Here is a 16,819-nt window from a genome sequence, read left to right as displayed (position 1 = left end):
GCTCTCTCTGGCTCTGATGCAGGGAGGTGGTACTGGGGGTGATGCCAACCCCGCGAGCTGCCCCAGCAATCTGGGAGCTGCAAAGTAAGGCGCTCAAGGACCCCCTTTTTAGGAAGGCGCTCAGAAGCTTCTTAAGCTGTGCGGGGCTGTTTGCAGGCGGCTCGCGACCGCCATCCACATCCCTACAGCTAACTTCTGCCCGCTCCTCCTTGTCCTTCCATCCCACACAGCTCCCCCTCGGGCAGGACCGACCTGAACCCCAAACAGCACAGCGCCCGCAGAGCAGCAGTGCTGCACCCCGTCACAGAGGGGTCCGGAGTCACAGCGGTTGTTCTGGGGACCCCCATCCTCCTCCTTCGGTGGGGACCCTCAGCCCGGGACCGCGGCCCCCGCGGGGCACCAACTCAGTGGGCTGAGCCGAGCGCTGCTGGCGGTGCTGCGGTTCTGGGCTGCAGGGAGCGAGGTCTGGGGAACAGAAAAAAATCGAACTGATAAGAACTAAATAAACACAGAAATAGAAAAAGCCGCTCGATGCGGTCAGATATTTTGGGCGCGCGGAAATAGAAACAAAGCACAAATAAAAAGCTCGAAGGTGAGCGCCGATCCCCGCCGAAAGCCGCAGTGCGCGGAGCTGCGCTGACCCGCAGCTGGGAACGGACGGACGGGCTCCGCTTTCCCCGCTCCCGCAGCGCTGCCGCTCCGCCGAAGCCTCGTCCTGCGGGGAGGTCGAGGTTTGTCGGCCCGGGAGATGTTACGGGCAATGGATGGCGGGAGGAGATCGACTCGCGGTGGGGGCAGAGCTGCGGGTCGGGCCCCGCGCAGTTGCGGTGCTGCAGGTTCGGCACGGCTCGGTTCGGCTCGGCCTTGCTCGGGGCCGAAGAGCCTCTAATTGCTGCCCCGGGCGCACGGCGCTGCTTTAACCCCATCGATAAATTGTGGACATCGATCGTGAGCGCTGCGTTCCTCCGCAGTCCCCGCACCTCCTACCCCAGGCCGGGCGGGATGGGGCTGAATTGGGCTGGGAGGTAACGAGGGTGGAGGGGTGATAGGTGGGATGAGAAGGGAGGAACAGAGTGGGGATACATGGAACGGGCGCTTGGGAGCACAGAAGGGGCATCCGGGAGACACAGCCGGGGAGGGGGGGGGGGGCACAGACAGGCACCGGGAAAAGGCCTCGGAGCTCCGTTCACCCCTCTGCGTAGCTCTGCGCACCCGCGGGCGCTCCGCACGTCGGGGCGGGCGCAGCTCTGCCGGCCCGCAGGGAGCCGCCGCCCGCTTCCTTTGTCAATGTCCAGTAATTAAAATGTCACCGTTTAATTTTCAGGCCTCTCGGAGCAATCTTTTCCTAATAAAGAGTGTGATCGAAGCGCTCCTTCCCCCCCCCTCCCCGGCCCCCCCGCTCCCCGCGAAGGGCCGCGGAAGGGGCCGTAAACGCAGAGCCGCTGCGGATCGATGGAGAGAAGCCCGGATTGATCGGCCTCTAAAATTAAATTTATTGGGGTCATGGTTTTATATGGTGCTGATACAACTGTTAAATGGGGAACATTCATTTCCAATAGGAGGCGTTTATTAAACTTCCACTGAATTAGACCGCCGTGATTTATGTGGCAATCTCGGCACAGCCCTCCAGGAGGGAAAGGGAGAGGCAGAGAGGGCCCTTCCGCGGCCGTCTCCGGGCGGTTATTTATTTATCCCCCCCCCCCGCCACGGCTCCATAAGTTTTAACCGAAATTATCCGCCGGGCTCAGCCGGGAGCGGAACGGCCCGCGGGTCCCGTCGGGGCGCCCCGCACCGCCCCGCACCGCGCAGCCCCGGGGGTTGGGATGGGAGGGGGGTCGGGGGAGCCCCGCAAACTTCCCCGCTCCCGCGTGCGGCGATCGTTGAGCGTTAATTAGAAATTCATTACAATTAAAAGCCGCGCGCACACGCCTTAATTACATCTGATTTTTAATTCCGAATCCGTGTTTACACAGTAAGCGAGACGTACCTCCTGATTATCCCCAATACTCTTTATACTGTACTAATTATGTAAATTAAACCTAATTAACTGACAAAAACTGCAGTCAATTCAACTGTTCGAAGATAACGGAGGCGGCGAGGAGCGGAGGGGCCGCGGCCGTTCCGCGCTGTCGGGGCGGTGCGGTGCTGCGGGAAGCGGGAGCGGGGACGGCGGAGGGGGACGAGGTGGAGCCGCGGCTTTGAGCCCCTCGGGACCCCCCGACGTGAGCTCTCCCCGGTGGGGATGGGGCGCCGGGCTGCGGCCGGCCGTGGCACAGCGAAGCGGAGCGGCTCCGCGGGTACCCCGAGTGTTTAACCCCCCACCCGTGGGTCCACCCCGCAAACACGAAAATAAGCGGTGAGAGATGCGGCAGCTCCGAAGGGTTTCAACTCACCGCCGGCTGGAGGAGGAGCGGAGATAAATAATGTAAAAAAAGAAAAGAAATAGAGGGATAATTAGCGGCTCGGGTTGCGGTCATTGCGGGAAGGCCGAGCCCGCAGCTCCCAGCCTTTGGCTTCTCTCCCCTCCCCGCCCCGACGGGGCGTCCCGCACCCGAATTGCGGGGACTCGCAGCCGCCTTCGGGCTGTGCGGAGCGGCCCCAGAGCGGGGACACAGCGCCGGGATCGGCTCCAGGGCCGCGTTTCTCTCCGCACCGCATCCCCTCGGCAGCGGGATAAAATAATCATAAATAATAAACAACAATATAGAGAGATAAATATATATCTAGAAAAGCCATAGCCGGGGGCGATGCGCGCCGTTATTAACTTCTGTTTGATCAGTGTAATTGCGCCGATCGCGGCCGGACATGATGATTAATTACAGTTTAATTAACGTGGCCGTGACCAACCCACCCAGGGCGGGGGTGAGGATCCGGGGGGGGTGGGGGCCTTCCACGCCGGCGGGACCGAAGGCCACCGGAGCGGTACCCCCCATTCCTACCCCATTCCTACGGCCTCCGGTCCCGCCGCCGTGGAGGGGACCCCCGGAGCCAACGAAAAACCGCGGCCGTCGCCCCCCCCTCCGCCTCCTCCCGGCGATTTCGTTACCGCCCCTCTGTCCCCCATCCGCGCATCCTCACCCCCCCCGGGCGGAGCTCTCATCCCGGCTACGGAGGAAAAGGGGGGAACGGCGGTGAGAAGGAAGGGGAAGATTCGTTGGGGCCCTATCGGCGACCCCCCCGGGAAGGAGGGTTTTCGTTGCATCCCGCTCCCACCGGTACGTTACAACGAACCCCGGGGGGCGGCGCGGGCCGAAACGCGGAGGGACGCTCGGAAATGCGCGGAGGGGCGAAGAGATGCGCGGAGAGCTGCGGATCCCCGCTCTTACCTCGGGCAGACCCGGGCGGGTCCCCGCTCGCTGGCGGCCCCCCGAGCCCCCCCGCCCCGCTCCGCCGTGCCTTAAAGCCGCGCCGTGATTGAGCGGAGCGCGTCGGTGATTGACGGCCGCGGGGTCCCGGAGGCAGTTAATGTAAATATGCTGGTGCTAAGTGGGTGTGTCTTCCCGTTATTTTAGCTGTCACCGGATCAATGTGCGGCGGCTCCAAGTACGGATCCGGATCCTCCCTCGGCGGCGCGGTTGCCCACTCGCTCTTGTTGCATCGCGCCCGGGCGGACACGGAGGAAGCGGCCGCCCCGCAGCACCGCTGAACGCCCGCACCGCACCGCCCGTCCCCGCAGGGAGGAGGGGGCCGGGGGGGCCCGCACCGCTCCCGGCGGCGGATGAGCGGCCCCGGGGCGGCGGATGAGCGGCGGCCCTTAACCCCGAGGAGCGCGGGCCGCTCGCACGTCCATCCCGGCTCCGCGCCGCGGTAAGTGATGACGGTGCGGGGCGGCGCGGGGCGGTGCGGGGAGCGATTCGGGGAGCGGTTCCCCCGTTCTTTCGTGCGCCGAGCGCGGAAGCCGCTTACAGCCCTCCTCGCTAAGCCAATTTGCCTCCCTCTCCTCCCTGCTGCTACGTGCGGCGGGGGCTGCCCTCCCCGGCCCCTATAATCCCCCTCCCCGCCCCTAATCGCCTCCCGGGGACTCGCGGCTGCAGGGCCCCGGCTCCAAGTTTCGGCCCGGCCGGAGCCGCTCCGCGCTCCCTGCGGTGCGGTGCGTTGGGGTATGGCACAAAGAGACCGGTGCGCCCCCTCCCCGTCCCCATCTCCATCCCCATCCCCGCCCCTGATCCCCATCCCATCTCCGGTTCGGACGCCCTTGGCCGCAGCTGCGGAGCGGCGGTGCGGGGCTGCGCGGAGCCCTCCGGGGCCGCAGCCGGGAACGTCCCCGCGGCTGCGCTCGGCGCTGAGGGCCGGGGAGCGGGGGGAGGACCGGAGCGGCCCCCGGAGCGCTCCTCACCGACGCCTTTCGCCGCTATTTTGTTTTGCAGGGGCGTTTTCGGGGGGAATGGAGGCGATCGGCAGTCAGCTGGGAAACGGGAGAGATGCAAGCTCCTCCCCAAATTCAAAGCAAGAGCTGCAGCCGTACCAGGGCTCCAATACCCTGAAGCCCAACCAAGTGGGTGAGACCTCTCTGTACGGAGTGCCCATCGTGTCCCTGGTCATCGACGGGCAGGAGCGGCTGTGCCTGGCGCAGATCTCCAACACTCTGCTCAAGAACTACAGCTACAATGAGATCCACAACCGGCGCGTGGCCCTGGGCATCACCTGCGTGCAGTGCACGCCCGTGCAGCTGGAGATCCTGCGGAGGGCCGGCGCCATGCCCATCTCGTCGCGCCGCTGCGGCATGATCACCAAGCGGGAGGCCGAGCGGCTCTGCAAGTCCTTCCTGGGCGAGCACAAGCCGCCCAAGCTGCCCGAGAACTTCGCCTTCGACGTCGTGCACGAGTGCGCCTGGGGCTCGCGGGGCAGCTTCATCCCCGCCCGCTACAACAGCTCCCGCGCCAAGTGCATCAAGTGCAGCTACTGCAGCATGTACTTCTCCCCCAACAAGTTCATCTTCCACTCGCACCGCACCCCGGACTCCAAATACACGCAGCCCGACGCCGCCAACTTCAACTCGTGGCGCCGCCACCTCAAGCTCAGCGACAAGACGGCCACCGAGGAGCTGTCGCACGCCTGGGAGGATGTCAAGGCCATGTTCAACGGCGGCACCCGCAAGCGGACCTTCTCCCTGCAGGGCGCGGCCGGGGGCGGCCCCGGGGGGGGCTCTCCGGCCGCCAAGGCCCCGCTGCACCCCCCGCCTCCCGCCGGCCCCGAGCTGCCCCCCGCGCACAAGAGCCTCCGCTGCGGCGGGCAGGAGGCGCCGGGGGAGCGGGGAGCGCTGGGGCTGCCGTCGGGGCACGGCGGGGCCGCGGGGGGGCACGGCGGGGCCGGCGCGGTGCGGAGCTACCCGGTGATCCCGGTGCCCAGCAAAGGCTTCGGGATGCTGCAGAAGCTGCCGCCGCCGCTCTTCCCGCATCCCTACGGCTTCCCGGCCGCGGCCTTCGGACTCTGCCCCAAGAAGCAGGAGGACGCGCTGGGCGGGGCGGGGGGCGGCGAGGCGGGGAAAGGCGGCGCGCTGCCGTCGGGGATGTTCTGGGGACCCCCGCACCCGCACCCCCCGCAGCCGGCCCAGCCGCCCCACCAGCCCGGCGCCGCCAAGGACGCGGCCGTGTACCCCTCGTTCCCCATGTTCTGGCCGGCGGCCGGCAGCCTCCCCGTGCCGCCCTACCCGGCGCAGAGCCAGGCCAAAGCGGCGGCCACGGCCGTGGTGGTGGCGGCGGCGGCGGCGGCGGCGGCGGCGGCGGCGGAGCCGTCGGGGCGGCACGGCGAGCTGGAGGGCTCGGAACCGTCAGGCAGCGGGCGGAGCAGCGCGACGCCCCAAGAAGGCTCCGGGGCGGACGGAGAGCGCTGTCCCAGCGCGCTGTCCAGGGCGGCCGGCGAGGAGGAGCGCTCCGGGGACGAGGCCCTGCTGGGCCCGCTGCCCCTGCCCAGGAAGGGCAGCTACCTGTCCGCCTTCCGCCCGGTGGTGAAGGACACCGAGAGCATCGCCAAGCTCTATGGCACCCGCGAGGCGTACGGCGGGGCTGCGGCCCGAGCGCCCGGCTACCTCTCGCCGGACTTTCTCAGCGAGGGCAGCTCCAGCTACCGCTCTCTGTCCCCCGGGGGTGACACGGCCGAGGAGCCCGAGGTGGACGTGGAGTCCAACCGTTTCCCCGAGGACGACGAGGAAGAGACCGCCGCCCCCGCGGAGGAGCGGGAGCCGCCGCCGCCCCGACTGCTGCCCGCGCCCGAGGAGCCGCTCCCCGCTGCGGAGGGGCCGGAGGAGAAAGGGGTCGAGGTGTCGGCGGAGGAGGGGAGCCGCGGCCCCGACGGCAGCCCCGAGCGGAGCAGCAGCGGCGGAGCCTACGAGGTGCGGGGCCGGAGCCGGGGAAAGCCTCGGGATCGGACCCGAGCCCTGACCCGCTGTTTTGTAGGTGTACGCGCCGGAGCGGGGGGAGCACCTGCAGCCGCTGAAAGCCGCCGCGTCCCTGGGAGCCGCTTTCCTCTGCACCCCCGAAGCGAAGGGTAAATCGCACCGCGGGGGTGAGGGGGGTGAGGATCGGGCACCGCACAGACCCGGCGGGGCCTCCGGAGCTCCGCTTTCGTTTGGCGGCTTTCGGGAGAAAAAAAGACAGCGAACGGATTTTGGAGAGGGAACGGGACGAGGATCCCGCAGGGCCCGGGGATGCCCCCGGAGCGGCCGTCGGGAGGGCTCGGGGAGCGGGAGGGGGCCGCCCGAAGGGGCAAAGCTGCCAGCAAGCTACTTTCCAACGGCAAAGCGATTAGGATGTCCTCTAAGAAGGTTTTAACGAGGGCTTTGTCCTTAATTATGTAATTAAGGATATATCAGGACCATACTTTCATTGCTTACGGTTGAAAATCGGTTTATTAACTTTAAGAGCAAGATAAAGAAGACAATCACTCGACAGCAGAGGATTTAGAGACCAGAAAATCCTATCAGGACCAAAGGAGCGTCTCGCATCCCAGCCCTGTAAATACTGACAGAGGTAAGTCCTCACCGCGGGGCGCTGCGCGGCCACCCAACACCCTTCCACCCTCCCCCCCCCCCTTTTCCCCGACGGCGCGGACGAAGCTCTGCGCCCCTCTCCGAAATAAAACCACCAACAATAAACCAACGCAGGAGAAGAGCTCGGCATGGAGGTGGCGGCGACGCAGTTGGTGGAAAAGGACATCGAGAACTTGGCCCGAGGTGAGAAGGGGCGGCCCCGTGGGGTGGAGCGGGCGGCCGCTGCGGGACCCGACGGAAAGGGACCACCCCCCCCCCCCAACCCGGCCCCTCATCGCGGCTCGAGGTCTTCGTGCTTTCCGCAGGAGTGATTAACTCCTGTGATTAATGCAATGTAATGCGATTAGCGCCGCGCTGAGCCGCTCCATATGGAAAAGCTCGCGCTTCCCCCCAAAACCCCGCCGCGTGTTTTTCAACAGACGAACTGCAAAAACTCGTCCTGGAGCAAATGGAGCTGAGGAAGAAATTGGAGAGGGACTTCCAGAGCCTGAAAGGTACCGGGGGAGCCCCTCCCTGCGGCCGGGGCCGGGGGGGCGGCACTGACTGCGCTGTGCCCGCAGATAACTTCCAGGACCAGATGAAGAGGGAGCTGGCGTACCGCGAGGAGATGGTGCAGCAGCTGCAGATCGTCCGAGGTGCGACCCCGCCGCGTCCCGTTTCATTTCACTGGTTTATTTCTTTTAACGTCTTTTATTATTATTTTTATCCCCACTGGTTTTATTATTATTATTATTTCATTATTTTTGATTCTTTAATTCTTTTTTTTTCTTTTATTCTTTTTTTATTCTCTTATTCTTTTTATTCTTTTATTGGTCTGATCGCGTTTTATTATTTCCTCGCATTATTTCATTGTACTTTTACTCCATACTCTGGCTCCTTCCCGCTGGGCACCCCGAGCCACCCGCAGGCGCTGCCCCTTCCACCCCGTTAAACCCCCGGCCGAGGAGTGACGTTCCTCCCCAGTCCCCCCCTTCCCCTTTACCCGCTCCCCGCTCCCCCCTCGCCCCGACTCATTTTGTTGCTCCCCCTTCCTCTCCAGACACGCTGTGCAACGAGCTGGACCAGGAGCGCAAAGCGCGCTACGCCATCCAACAGAAACTGAAAGGTACCGAAGCAGGAGGGTTGGGGGGGCTCGGCCGTCTAACGCGGGGTCAGGACCAACCTCCCCCCCCCCAACTCCCCGTCGGTGGGGCCGGGGCTGACGCCGGTGTCGTTTTGCAGAGGCTCACGACGCGCTGCACCACTTCTCCTGCAAGATGCTGACCCCGCGGCACTGCACGGGAAACTGCTCCTTCAAACCGCCTCTGCTGCCCCAGTGACCCCCCCGGACCCTCCCCATTCCCTCCCCGAAGCCATGAGCCCCGCGGCGCGCCGCAGCCCAGGGCAGAGCCCACGCAAAGCCATTTCCACGAGGAGCCACGTGTACATATAAGGGGACTCGGAGCTCGGCCCTCTCGGACTGGCAATAGGGCGGGACCCCCCCGGGCCCCCCACCCCGCTCCGCGTCCTCCCCTTCCCCCCCTCCCTGTGTGTCCGCTTCTTCCGCCCTCGTCCAGACTGGAAACAAACGTGGCTATGTGCAATGGATATAAATGTACTGTGATTCTCTTGGTACAGTATTTGTTGGATTTTTATTTATTTATGATGTATATTTATTTCCCCCCCCCCCCTCTTCCCTCGGGTCCCATCCTGCCTCACCCTCCCCCCCCCCCCCCCCCCCCCCCCGTACATTTCTGGATGTGACAGCACTTTAACGGGCGGTTCGCGACTCCGGGGGGGCACCACCTCTGTACGGGATTTTGGTTCTTTAATAAAAGCCGACTTTAAGCACCGCCTGCTCCATGCGGGAAAGGAAGGGGGTGGGGGTAGGGGGGGTTGGTCGCTGCGGGCCGCCCCCTCGGGGCGCACAGCCCGAAGTGCCCTCGCTGCAGCCGCTCGCACCCCGCGCAGTTCCCCGCTCCCTTCTCCTCCCCCGCACCGCAGCCGGGAGCTCATTAATGCCCATTTATATGCTCGTTTCACACATGAAAGTATCACATTAATGAGCTCCGGGAGCGGGCTGGGAGGGGGTTTGCGCACCTTATAGCCCGAAATTCCAGCTCCCATCCCCAGCGCCGCACCTCTGCGGGACACCCGACTGCAGCGCGGCGGGGGCGGCCCGGGGGAGCTGCGGAGCTGGAGCAGGGCAGGAGAGTTTGGGACGGGGCCGCGCCTCGGACAGAGGGATCTCCGGGCTGCGGGTACAGCGCTGGGCACGGGGGATGCCCCGACGGCCCGGGGGGAGCCGCGTAATGCCCGTCCCGGCGGGGCGCGCACCCCCGAGCGCGGAGCGGCCGCGCTGACTGCGGCGCACATCAGTGCGAGAAGCGGGGCAGTTCCGCGGCCTCGGCCGCCACCGCGTGGGCGCAGCCGGAGGTGCAGCTCTACCCCCAACTACCCATCGGGGCGGAGCGGCCCGAGCCCCGCACGGCTCCAGGTGGGTTCGGCACCCCGGGGTTGGGCTCAGCTGTGCGGGTTGGGCAGCGGGAGCTGATCGCCAGCACCTGGGGCAGGGAAAGGGCGTTAAAACCAACAGGTGGCAGAACAGCCCCTTCCCTGGGCTCCCCTCTGTCCTTGGAGCTTTGCTTTTGCTCTGCGGAGATCTCCCGTGGTTTCTTTGGGGACAGCAGTTGAGTTGCAGTGCTTGACCTTAATCGCATCTCATGTGTGCAGGTGAGACTATTGGGGAGGGGTTTTCTTGCTGGGACACGGAAGGGATGCAGAGATTAGAGGAACTTTGAAAGAGAAACAGGTAAGAAGTCAGGATGGGGCTTTGCAGGCTGTCAGTTTGTGGGGGTGAAGCAGTTGGGCCTCTCTGCAGATTGCAGCATCTTGCATGGCACACTTTCTTTCTCCTCTCTCTGGCTGGGTTGCTGTGGGTCACTTGGGATGTGGCACAAAGTGACCCTATGGAGGAACCTGACCCGGGCCTCTGCCTCTGTGGGGAAGCACAGGGCATTGCTGGCAGCACTCTGTGCAGTGCCATCGCACCCCAAAGAGCTCCTACAACCCAGAGGGGACCCAACTGCCACCCCATCACTGTGCCCACCCCTCCCAGCCTCTGCTCTCCCCATAGCAGGCTGGGGACTGCACCAGTGCTCACCTGCCCCACACGTCTCCCAGCAGCGTGGGCGCAAAACCCACTCCTTGTCTTGTATTAATATTTGCACACTACTTAGCTCTCATTAAAATGTACTTTGCTGAATTTAATATGCGACATCAAATGACACAACGTATTAAGTGCTTAATATACTAGAAATTATGAAACTATTATAGTCCAAGTAATATGAAATAATTAGAGTGAATTAAACTTCAGCAGCAGCACAATGAGGGAGAGGCTTCACATTTTTATTATTATTTTTTTTCCCCCTAGTCTTAAAATAGTTGAAAGCAGTAATAGGCCACCAAAATAAACGGGCAGAGTGAGGATTTTTAAATAATTAAAGCAGGAAAAAGCCTGGAGTGCCTGTACTTGAGCCTGTGATGAATTTGAATGGGGAGAAGCAGAAGGTCTGCGTGCTGCAGCTGATGGAGTTGTTCTTTCAGGCCAGTGGCAGAGCAGCTCCGAGGAGCTGAGCAGCAGACCTCCAGCATGGCCAGTGCTTCTCCCCATATGCTGCTTCCTCTTGCACATAGGGCTGCTTGCAGGCCTTGTTTGGGGTGGTGATGGCGCGCTGTCTGCTCTGGGCTTTGCTGCTGTGTCACCTCTTGGTTGGAAGTTGTTTTGTGAAGCTGCTTTTGTTGGAATGCAATCGTCAGACACCCCCAGAACACCTCAAAACGGCAGCGGCTGGTTGGAGCTCTGCTGCTGGCCCTGAGATGTGCTCCAAGGTGTCGTGCTGAAGTTGGATGCAATGGCACGTGGATCTGCAGCAGCAGCGTGCAGCTCCTGAGCGCAGTGGGGTCAGCTCTGCAGGATGCCAGGAGATGGCGTCCCCGTGCCCAGACGGGCTTCAGCTGTGCAACCCCCATGGAAACTCCCAAATTACCCCTCAGGGACGCAGTTTGGGGCACCAACATGCCTTGTCTGTGCTGATGTTTGAGATTTGGGGGCAGGAGAGCAATGGGGGATGTGGGGGCTCACTGTCCTGTGTCCTCTGATCCCACAGCTCTGAGCAGAGGGAGCTGAATGAGTTGGAATAGTTTGCCTTGAAATGGTGATGTCAGGTGGGAGCAGGTTGCTGACCCTGTGCTGGGGGCTCCCCGGTGGCAGCGTTACAGATAATTAGAGATGCTCTGTCCTAATGCAAGGACAGGATCTGCTTTAGCAAACGTCTTGGGCATCATCAGACTGATGGAGCGGTGTCTGAGAAGCAGCGCTGCTCTCTAAGTCGAGTTAGAAGTGAGGAAATGCTCTCTGAGCATTATTTAGGTTTCCCCAACAAGCAGAGGACACGTTTGTCAGAAGGTCAGAGCATTATGTACCCACAACTCACCCCTAAGTGCCTAAAAAGTAGCCATTTTCATTTTATCTGGCTCTTGGATTTTCAGCTTCTATTTGCTGTCGGTGACAAGGAGGAAAAATAAGCCCCTCTTCTGTCTGTTGGGTCACAGCTGTGTTTGGCTGCGGGGGAGAGCTGTAGGACAAGCTGCAGAGAGCCTTTGGGTTGGGAGGGGCCCCAAAATTTGCCTGGCTCTGGGTGCTGCTGTGGGCTCCTTCCTTTCTGTGCATCCCATGTGGTATGAGCAGCAGCAGTGAGACAGCCCAGCCCTTCCTTTGCACCTCAACAGCCTTTTTTTTTGGTGGGGGGGGAGGGAAATTCCCCAAATGTGATTGTTGCCTGGCTGTGAAGAGTGAGAAAGGAGGCCCTGCTGCCCTCACCCTGAGTGTTTGGGTTATTGGTGCGGTGCAATGTGGGGCTGCTCTGTTCAGGGTTCACTCAGGTGGGTCAGGGAAGGCAGCGAGCTGAAGGTGGGCAGCTGCAGTGTCTGTATGCAGTCAGCTCTGGCTTTAATTAGGCTGATGGAGGTCTGGGTGCTAACGAGGCTTTCTGTATGGCATGGCTGAGAGGACGGTGTGCAGTTGCATAAATCCTGCATTTACACTCGTGTAGCGAAGTGAACGCTGCAGCTTTCATCTCCCATCCTCTCCCCCTTCACTATCATCTTTTTTTATGCTCCAAACTCCTTCCTTTGATCTCCTCCCGGCTCCTAATGAAGCTGTGGCCCCAGCTCTGCATGCACGTGAGCTCTCCTCCTGAATATTTTGCACCTGGTGCCACCGGCCCCGCTTCAAAGCAGGGCTCTCACTGGGGCCTTATGAGCTGGGCACGCACATCCAGTGGTGGAATTTGACACTAACAAATGAACTCTCATTATTTTCCTGCGGAACTGAGCCACTGTTGCCACCGTGCGGGCGTTTGGCAGAGAGATGCTCTGCAGCCTCAGTGCTGGGGCAGCAGCGATGCGTCTGTCTGCAGTCCGACTGCCCAGAGCTGCCCCTCTGCCATTGCTATGAATCAGTGCTAGTTGCTACCAGTGAGCAATGGGCTGCACCACCGCAGCTCCTACACCTGAGGAGTAAGGAGAGGAAGGAATGCTTTCTGGGAATCCTTTGCTTCTGCTGCCCTGGCTCTGGAAGCAGGCAGCCTTCAGCAGCTGGGGCCGTTAATGTCACCTTTCCCAAGTGCTATGCTCACAAAGCAGCCTGCCAAGTATAGCACGTCTTAATTTGCTCCTTTCCCATGCATTCCTGGATTTACAGCTTGGTATCGTCTGGCTGCTGCTCGCTGGGAGGGGTGAAGCCCCTCTGGAGGGCTGCTCTGAGCCTTGTGGGTTCCCTGAAAAGCATCACCTAAACAGGGGTTCAGGTTTGATTGGGCAGAAATTTCTCTCCTGGCATCGCTTATCTATGCAATGATTGCACCCAGCGGGCTTCTGTCCCAGCACCCATCCGTTGCTCTGTGTTCTCTTTAAATGCTTTTCAGGTAGTGTGGATTTGGCAACGCAGCTGTAATGTGTAAAATGAAGAGAAAAAGAAACAGCTCAGGAAAAATTGCATTTTCGGTGATGCCCGAGCTGGGCTGAAAAGTACATTTGCAGTCGCTTGCCATCTGCAGCAACTTGTCCAAAGCAAACATTACCCGTCGGGCCAGGTCTGGCTGCGTAATTGCCATAAACCATCACGAGGGCATCCAGAATAGCACAGCCCTGGAACGACTTCGAGGATTAGGTCCTACTCCCTTGAAAAATAAACCTTGGCGAAAGCTCAGCTCTCCCTAATAAAAATTCCATTTTCACAGCTCTAATCAAGTTTTCCAGAGCCGTGGTCCAAATTAGGATCTGCGTGCAGAATATCCGACCCAGGAGGACGGGATGGAGCTGTGCATGGGAAGCAGTGCCAGGCTGGAAATTTCCTATGTGCTCAGTGGTTCACCTGCACTGCAGTGCAGACCACGTCCCCTCCGTGCACAGCTCTTCCAGCCCTGAGCTCCTGCTCGCAGGTGGATGGGTCACACTCTGTGCTGGAGGAGTGTTGTAAGGCAGCTTTATAATCACTTTATAAGCACTGAAATTGCTTTCTAGCATTATTTCCGCCCCTGGATCCAACCGTCCATCATCAGCTTTCAATGCAAATGTGTTTTTTAATGCTCGTCTTGCAGTGTTTTGCAGACAATGGATCCATTATTGTCTTGAGTTCAGATGGTCTGGTTATACATAACGATGGCCATCCATATAACCTCCTTGTCCTGCTGAACAGTGTGGAGGATGCAAACAAACAACGCTTGCTCTGAGAGCAAATGCAGAAGTGATCCGTGCTGCACAGGTCACAGTGGAGGCTGGCCATTAAGTGTTGTAGGAGAAGGGAGGAAAACCCGACCACAGCCCATCTTTGTGACTGGGCCAAAAGATGGATGGGAAAACTCAGAGCAAGATCACGGCCAAAGTGCTCACATGGGCTCCTAATTGTGGAAACACACCAAGTATGTGATACAATGTGAAGTTACGTAACACCTTTTATGAAATTCTTGGCGATAAAACAATGCATAAAAAGAACAGATGTGGCAAATTGCAGCCCCGGTCTGATCCCTTTCTGTAGTTGGGTTTAGTGAAAACAATGGAGTTGATTTAAATTCATCTTATTTAATTTTCTTTCTTCAAAATGTCCACAGGCAGGGAAGTATTTGAAAGAAAAGCAAACAAGCTCCAAGAGCAAATGGAGGCTTGTATGGAGAGCTGTGAGCTCCAGCGAGGGGTGAGGGAAATGGGGGGCCCAGCCCTGCCTGTGGGGCTGTGCTGCTGTGTGGGGCACGACCCTGAGCTGTGTCCCTGGTGACAGAGCAGCTCAGTGAGTCTGAGCTTGCCCAGGTCTCTGTATTTTTTGGGAATGGATGGTCCCTCACTGAGCTGCTGTTTGTGTGAAGCCCTGAAGCATCACAAGGCAAGACTTGGTGTCCCCACAGCACCAGTGTTGAGTGGAGCCCAGCTCCTGATCTCCAACCTATTGCCAGCCCCGTGGGTTTCCCACAAGGTCCCGGGCTGTGGGGCTGCAGGCTCTAATCAGAGCTGCATCTGTGTACACTGTGGCTCCTGATAAAAGCAGCAGGCTCAAATGATGGACTCCAGTTTGCTGTGCCCTGAATATGGGCAAGCTACTGCTAAAACCAGGCCCAGAGCTTTGGACAGCAAAGCAATGCTCTGTTGCTGCTGCACAAGTGTATGGGAGATTGGTAATCACAGCCTGAACCTCTGATTAATCAGCTGAGGCAAGTGTGGGGTCAGCTGTGGGAGCACAGGTGAGAGTGATGTAGCTGTGCTCCCGGAAGGGGTGGAGCTCGACTCCATCCCCTCTGAGACCTCATTTAAGGGCTGATCCCACTGAGGCAGCATCTCTTGGAGATGGCTCCCCAGTGAGGACTGCCCCAGCTTCTTCAGCCAAGGCACCACCACTGGTGAGTTTCCCTTTGCTTATTCCTTCTGTACATCTGCTACCATCTGTATATTCACAACCAATACAACAAGCAAGAAGACCATGGTTGTGGCTGGGGGTTGGTTGCTTGTTATATTTTCTGTAACCCTCTTTCTGCTTTTTGGCTATTAGCATTGCATATAGTTGGTTTTCTACACCAGCTCACGATTTGGGTCCATTGAGACAACAGCTCCATAATATCCATGCTTCCCAATTCCCAGCTCTGCTCTGGGATGGCCCTTAACTCCGGCTGGCTGAGATGTGCCATTAGCTCTTGGTATTGTCTGAAGAATTTTTGTTCTTGGGTGGAAGAAAGCAGGATGTTTTGTGTGAAAATAGGAAAAAAAATGGTAGAAGCAGCTGATTTATTTTTTTAATAGACAAAAGGGGCTTCCAGCTAAAGGCTTCTGACCTGAAAAAAGGAAATTTCAACAGGAAGAGGGAAGTGACTGTTTTGAAAGAGTTCGGGTGGAGGATCAAACTGAAAGGATCTTGTGCAACTCTGCTTTTTAGGTCTCATGCTAAATCCATGCGTTCGTTCCTTACCGTAGGGAAATCACTGAGGAATGCTAGGAAAAAGACCCATCTCTGTTGTGGCTGGAAGCACACAGCGCCTCGCAGGGTCACATCCTGATATTTGTCTGCTTTTGAGTTCTGTCTCCCCTCCTCCCCTCGTCTCTGCTGCTGTAGTGGCACAGCTGGGGGCTCTGATAAGGGATGGGGAGATAAGGGGCTCTCAGCCACCCCTCCCTGCCCTGCTGCTCCTACATGCTAAGGCTCAGCTCTCAGAACCCCATGAGCTCTGCTAAGTGTGTGGAGAAGTGGCTCCCAGATGGAACGGGTCTCATGCACCCGTCTGGGGTGGGCATCCATGTACAAATGTCTGGGGGAAAAAATGATATGGGGAAAAGAATTAAAGCATACTTAGAAGAGGGTGGGATCCCTTCAACCAGCACCCACTGTGTCTCTCAAGAGGATGCCCTTAGAGCTTTGGAATAGCTTTACCTTGAGCAAAACCCATATTATTGATGCAGAGGAGTGGGCACAGGCACACCCTGAGGGAGACAGGTAGGAATGTGGCTCCACATTGCTCTCAGTGGAAAACAAAAGGGTTTCTGTGACAGTTGGAGCAAGTGCCAGCCAAAAGGCACGGGCTCCTTTCATCCTGCGTTCAGCTGCAGAATGTTAGCAGCAAGATTCATCCCTCACCCTGCTTCATCAGGTGGGCTGGGAGCAACATGGGGATGTGCTGCAGCAAACTGAGAAAACTACCTTTTGCTTTAATGCTGCTTGTTTCTCAGCGGTGCCCTTCATGCATGGCCACAACATGGCGTTCTACTGCAGTCTGTCTGTGCCAAGGCAGAGGGAGCAGAGCTGTGGTGGGACTCTGAGCTTTGTGGCTTGCCCGGTTCCTAATGCAGTGTGTGCTGCCTTTGTCACAGGGGTGCTGGTGCTACGTGTTTTAGCTGTTTTGGGTTGTTCCTGCTTGGAGTGCTTTGGTGTCAGTAGGGCTGCATGGGATAAGTTACGATGTCAGAATACAGGCATCTCCCATTCTGGGGTCAAGGTTCTGCTCTGTAGCTTGGAAACCCATCAGTCCATCAGAAAGCGTATGGCCAAGAACGGACAAAACGTCCTGTGTTTGGGTCAGAGCTGTAGACAAAAGGCCCTTTGTGCTGGGGCTGACAATGACAAATAAAGAGGAACCTGCTGATCTAAAAGAGAAACTGAAGATTATGGAAAGATCACATGGTAAGGAAAAGGCCTCGGCTGTTTGTCTGGGTGTCAGTCCTACCTGTCATTAAAATGCAGTTTGTGCATAGAAATCCTGCCTCCTGCACCGGTGTCTTTCTGTCCTGCAGACACTGCTACCTGTGTGTGAC

At 59.3% G+C, this 16,819-nt stretch overlaps 1 protein-coding gene across 1 annotated transcript; it reads left to right on the top strand.

The window, feature by feature from the left end:
- Window positions 1–3,696: 3,696 nt before the first annotated feature.
- SKOR1 (SKI family transcriptional corepressor 1) lies at window positions 3,697–8,644 on the top strand. Its single transcript, XM_072345741.1, has 9 exons — window positions 3,697–3,807; window positions 4,368–6,331; window positions 6,396–6,486; window positions 6,861–6,968; window positions 7,103–7,171; window positions 7,408–7,482; window positions 7,549–7,623; window positions 8,028–8,093; window positions 8,210–8,644. Exons 2-9 carry the CDS (start codon window positions 4,385–4,387, stop codon window positions 8,305–8,307), a joined length of 2,529 nt encoding a protein of 842 aa, XP_072201842.1. The 5' UTR covers window positions 3,697–3,807; window positions 4,368–4,384; the 3' UTR covers window positions 8,308–8,644.
- Window positions 8,645–16,819: the final 8,175 nt, after the last annotated feature.

Source organism: Excalfactoria chinensis, chromosome 10, assembly GCF_039878825.1.
Source record: "Excalfactoria chinensis isolate bCotChi1 chromosome 10, bCotChi1.hap2, whole genome shotgun sequence".
NCBI classification, from domain to species: Eukaryota; Metazoa; Chordata; class Aves; order Galliformes; family Phasianidae; genus Excalfactoria; species Excalfactoria chinensis.
Note: the sequence above shows the minus strand (reverse complement) of the source record. Positions and strands in the feature narration are given on the sequence as shown.

What these genes read in the sequence shown, in the direction of transcription:
- SKOR1 (XM_072345741.1), top strand. Translation starts at nt 4,385, where the DNA reads ATGGAGGCGATCGGCAGTCAGCTGGGAAACGGGAGAGATGCAAGCTCC. An exon ending in CTGCACCCCCGAAGCGAAGG is followed by an intron (nt 6,487 to 6,860) that starts GTAAATCGCACC and finishes ATTAACTTTAAG; the next exon opens with AGCAAGATAAAGAAGACAAT. An exon ending in GGACTTCCAGAGCCTGAAAG is followed by an intron (nt 7,483 to 7,548) that starts GTACCGGGGGAG and finishes CTGTGCCCGCAG; the next exon opens with ATAACTTCCAGGACCAGATG.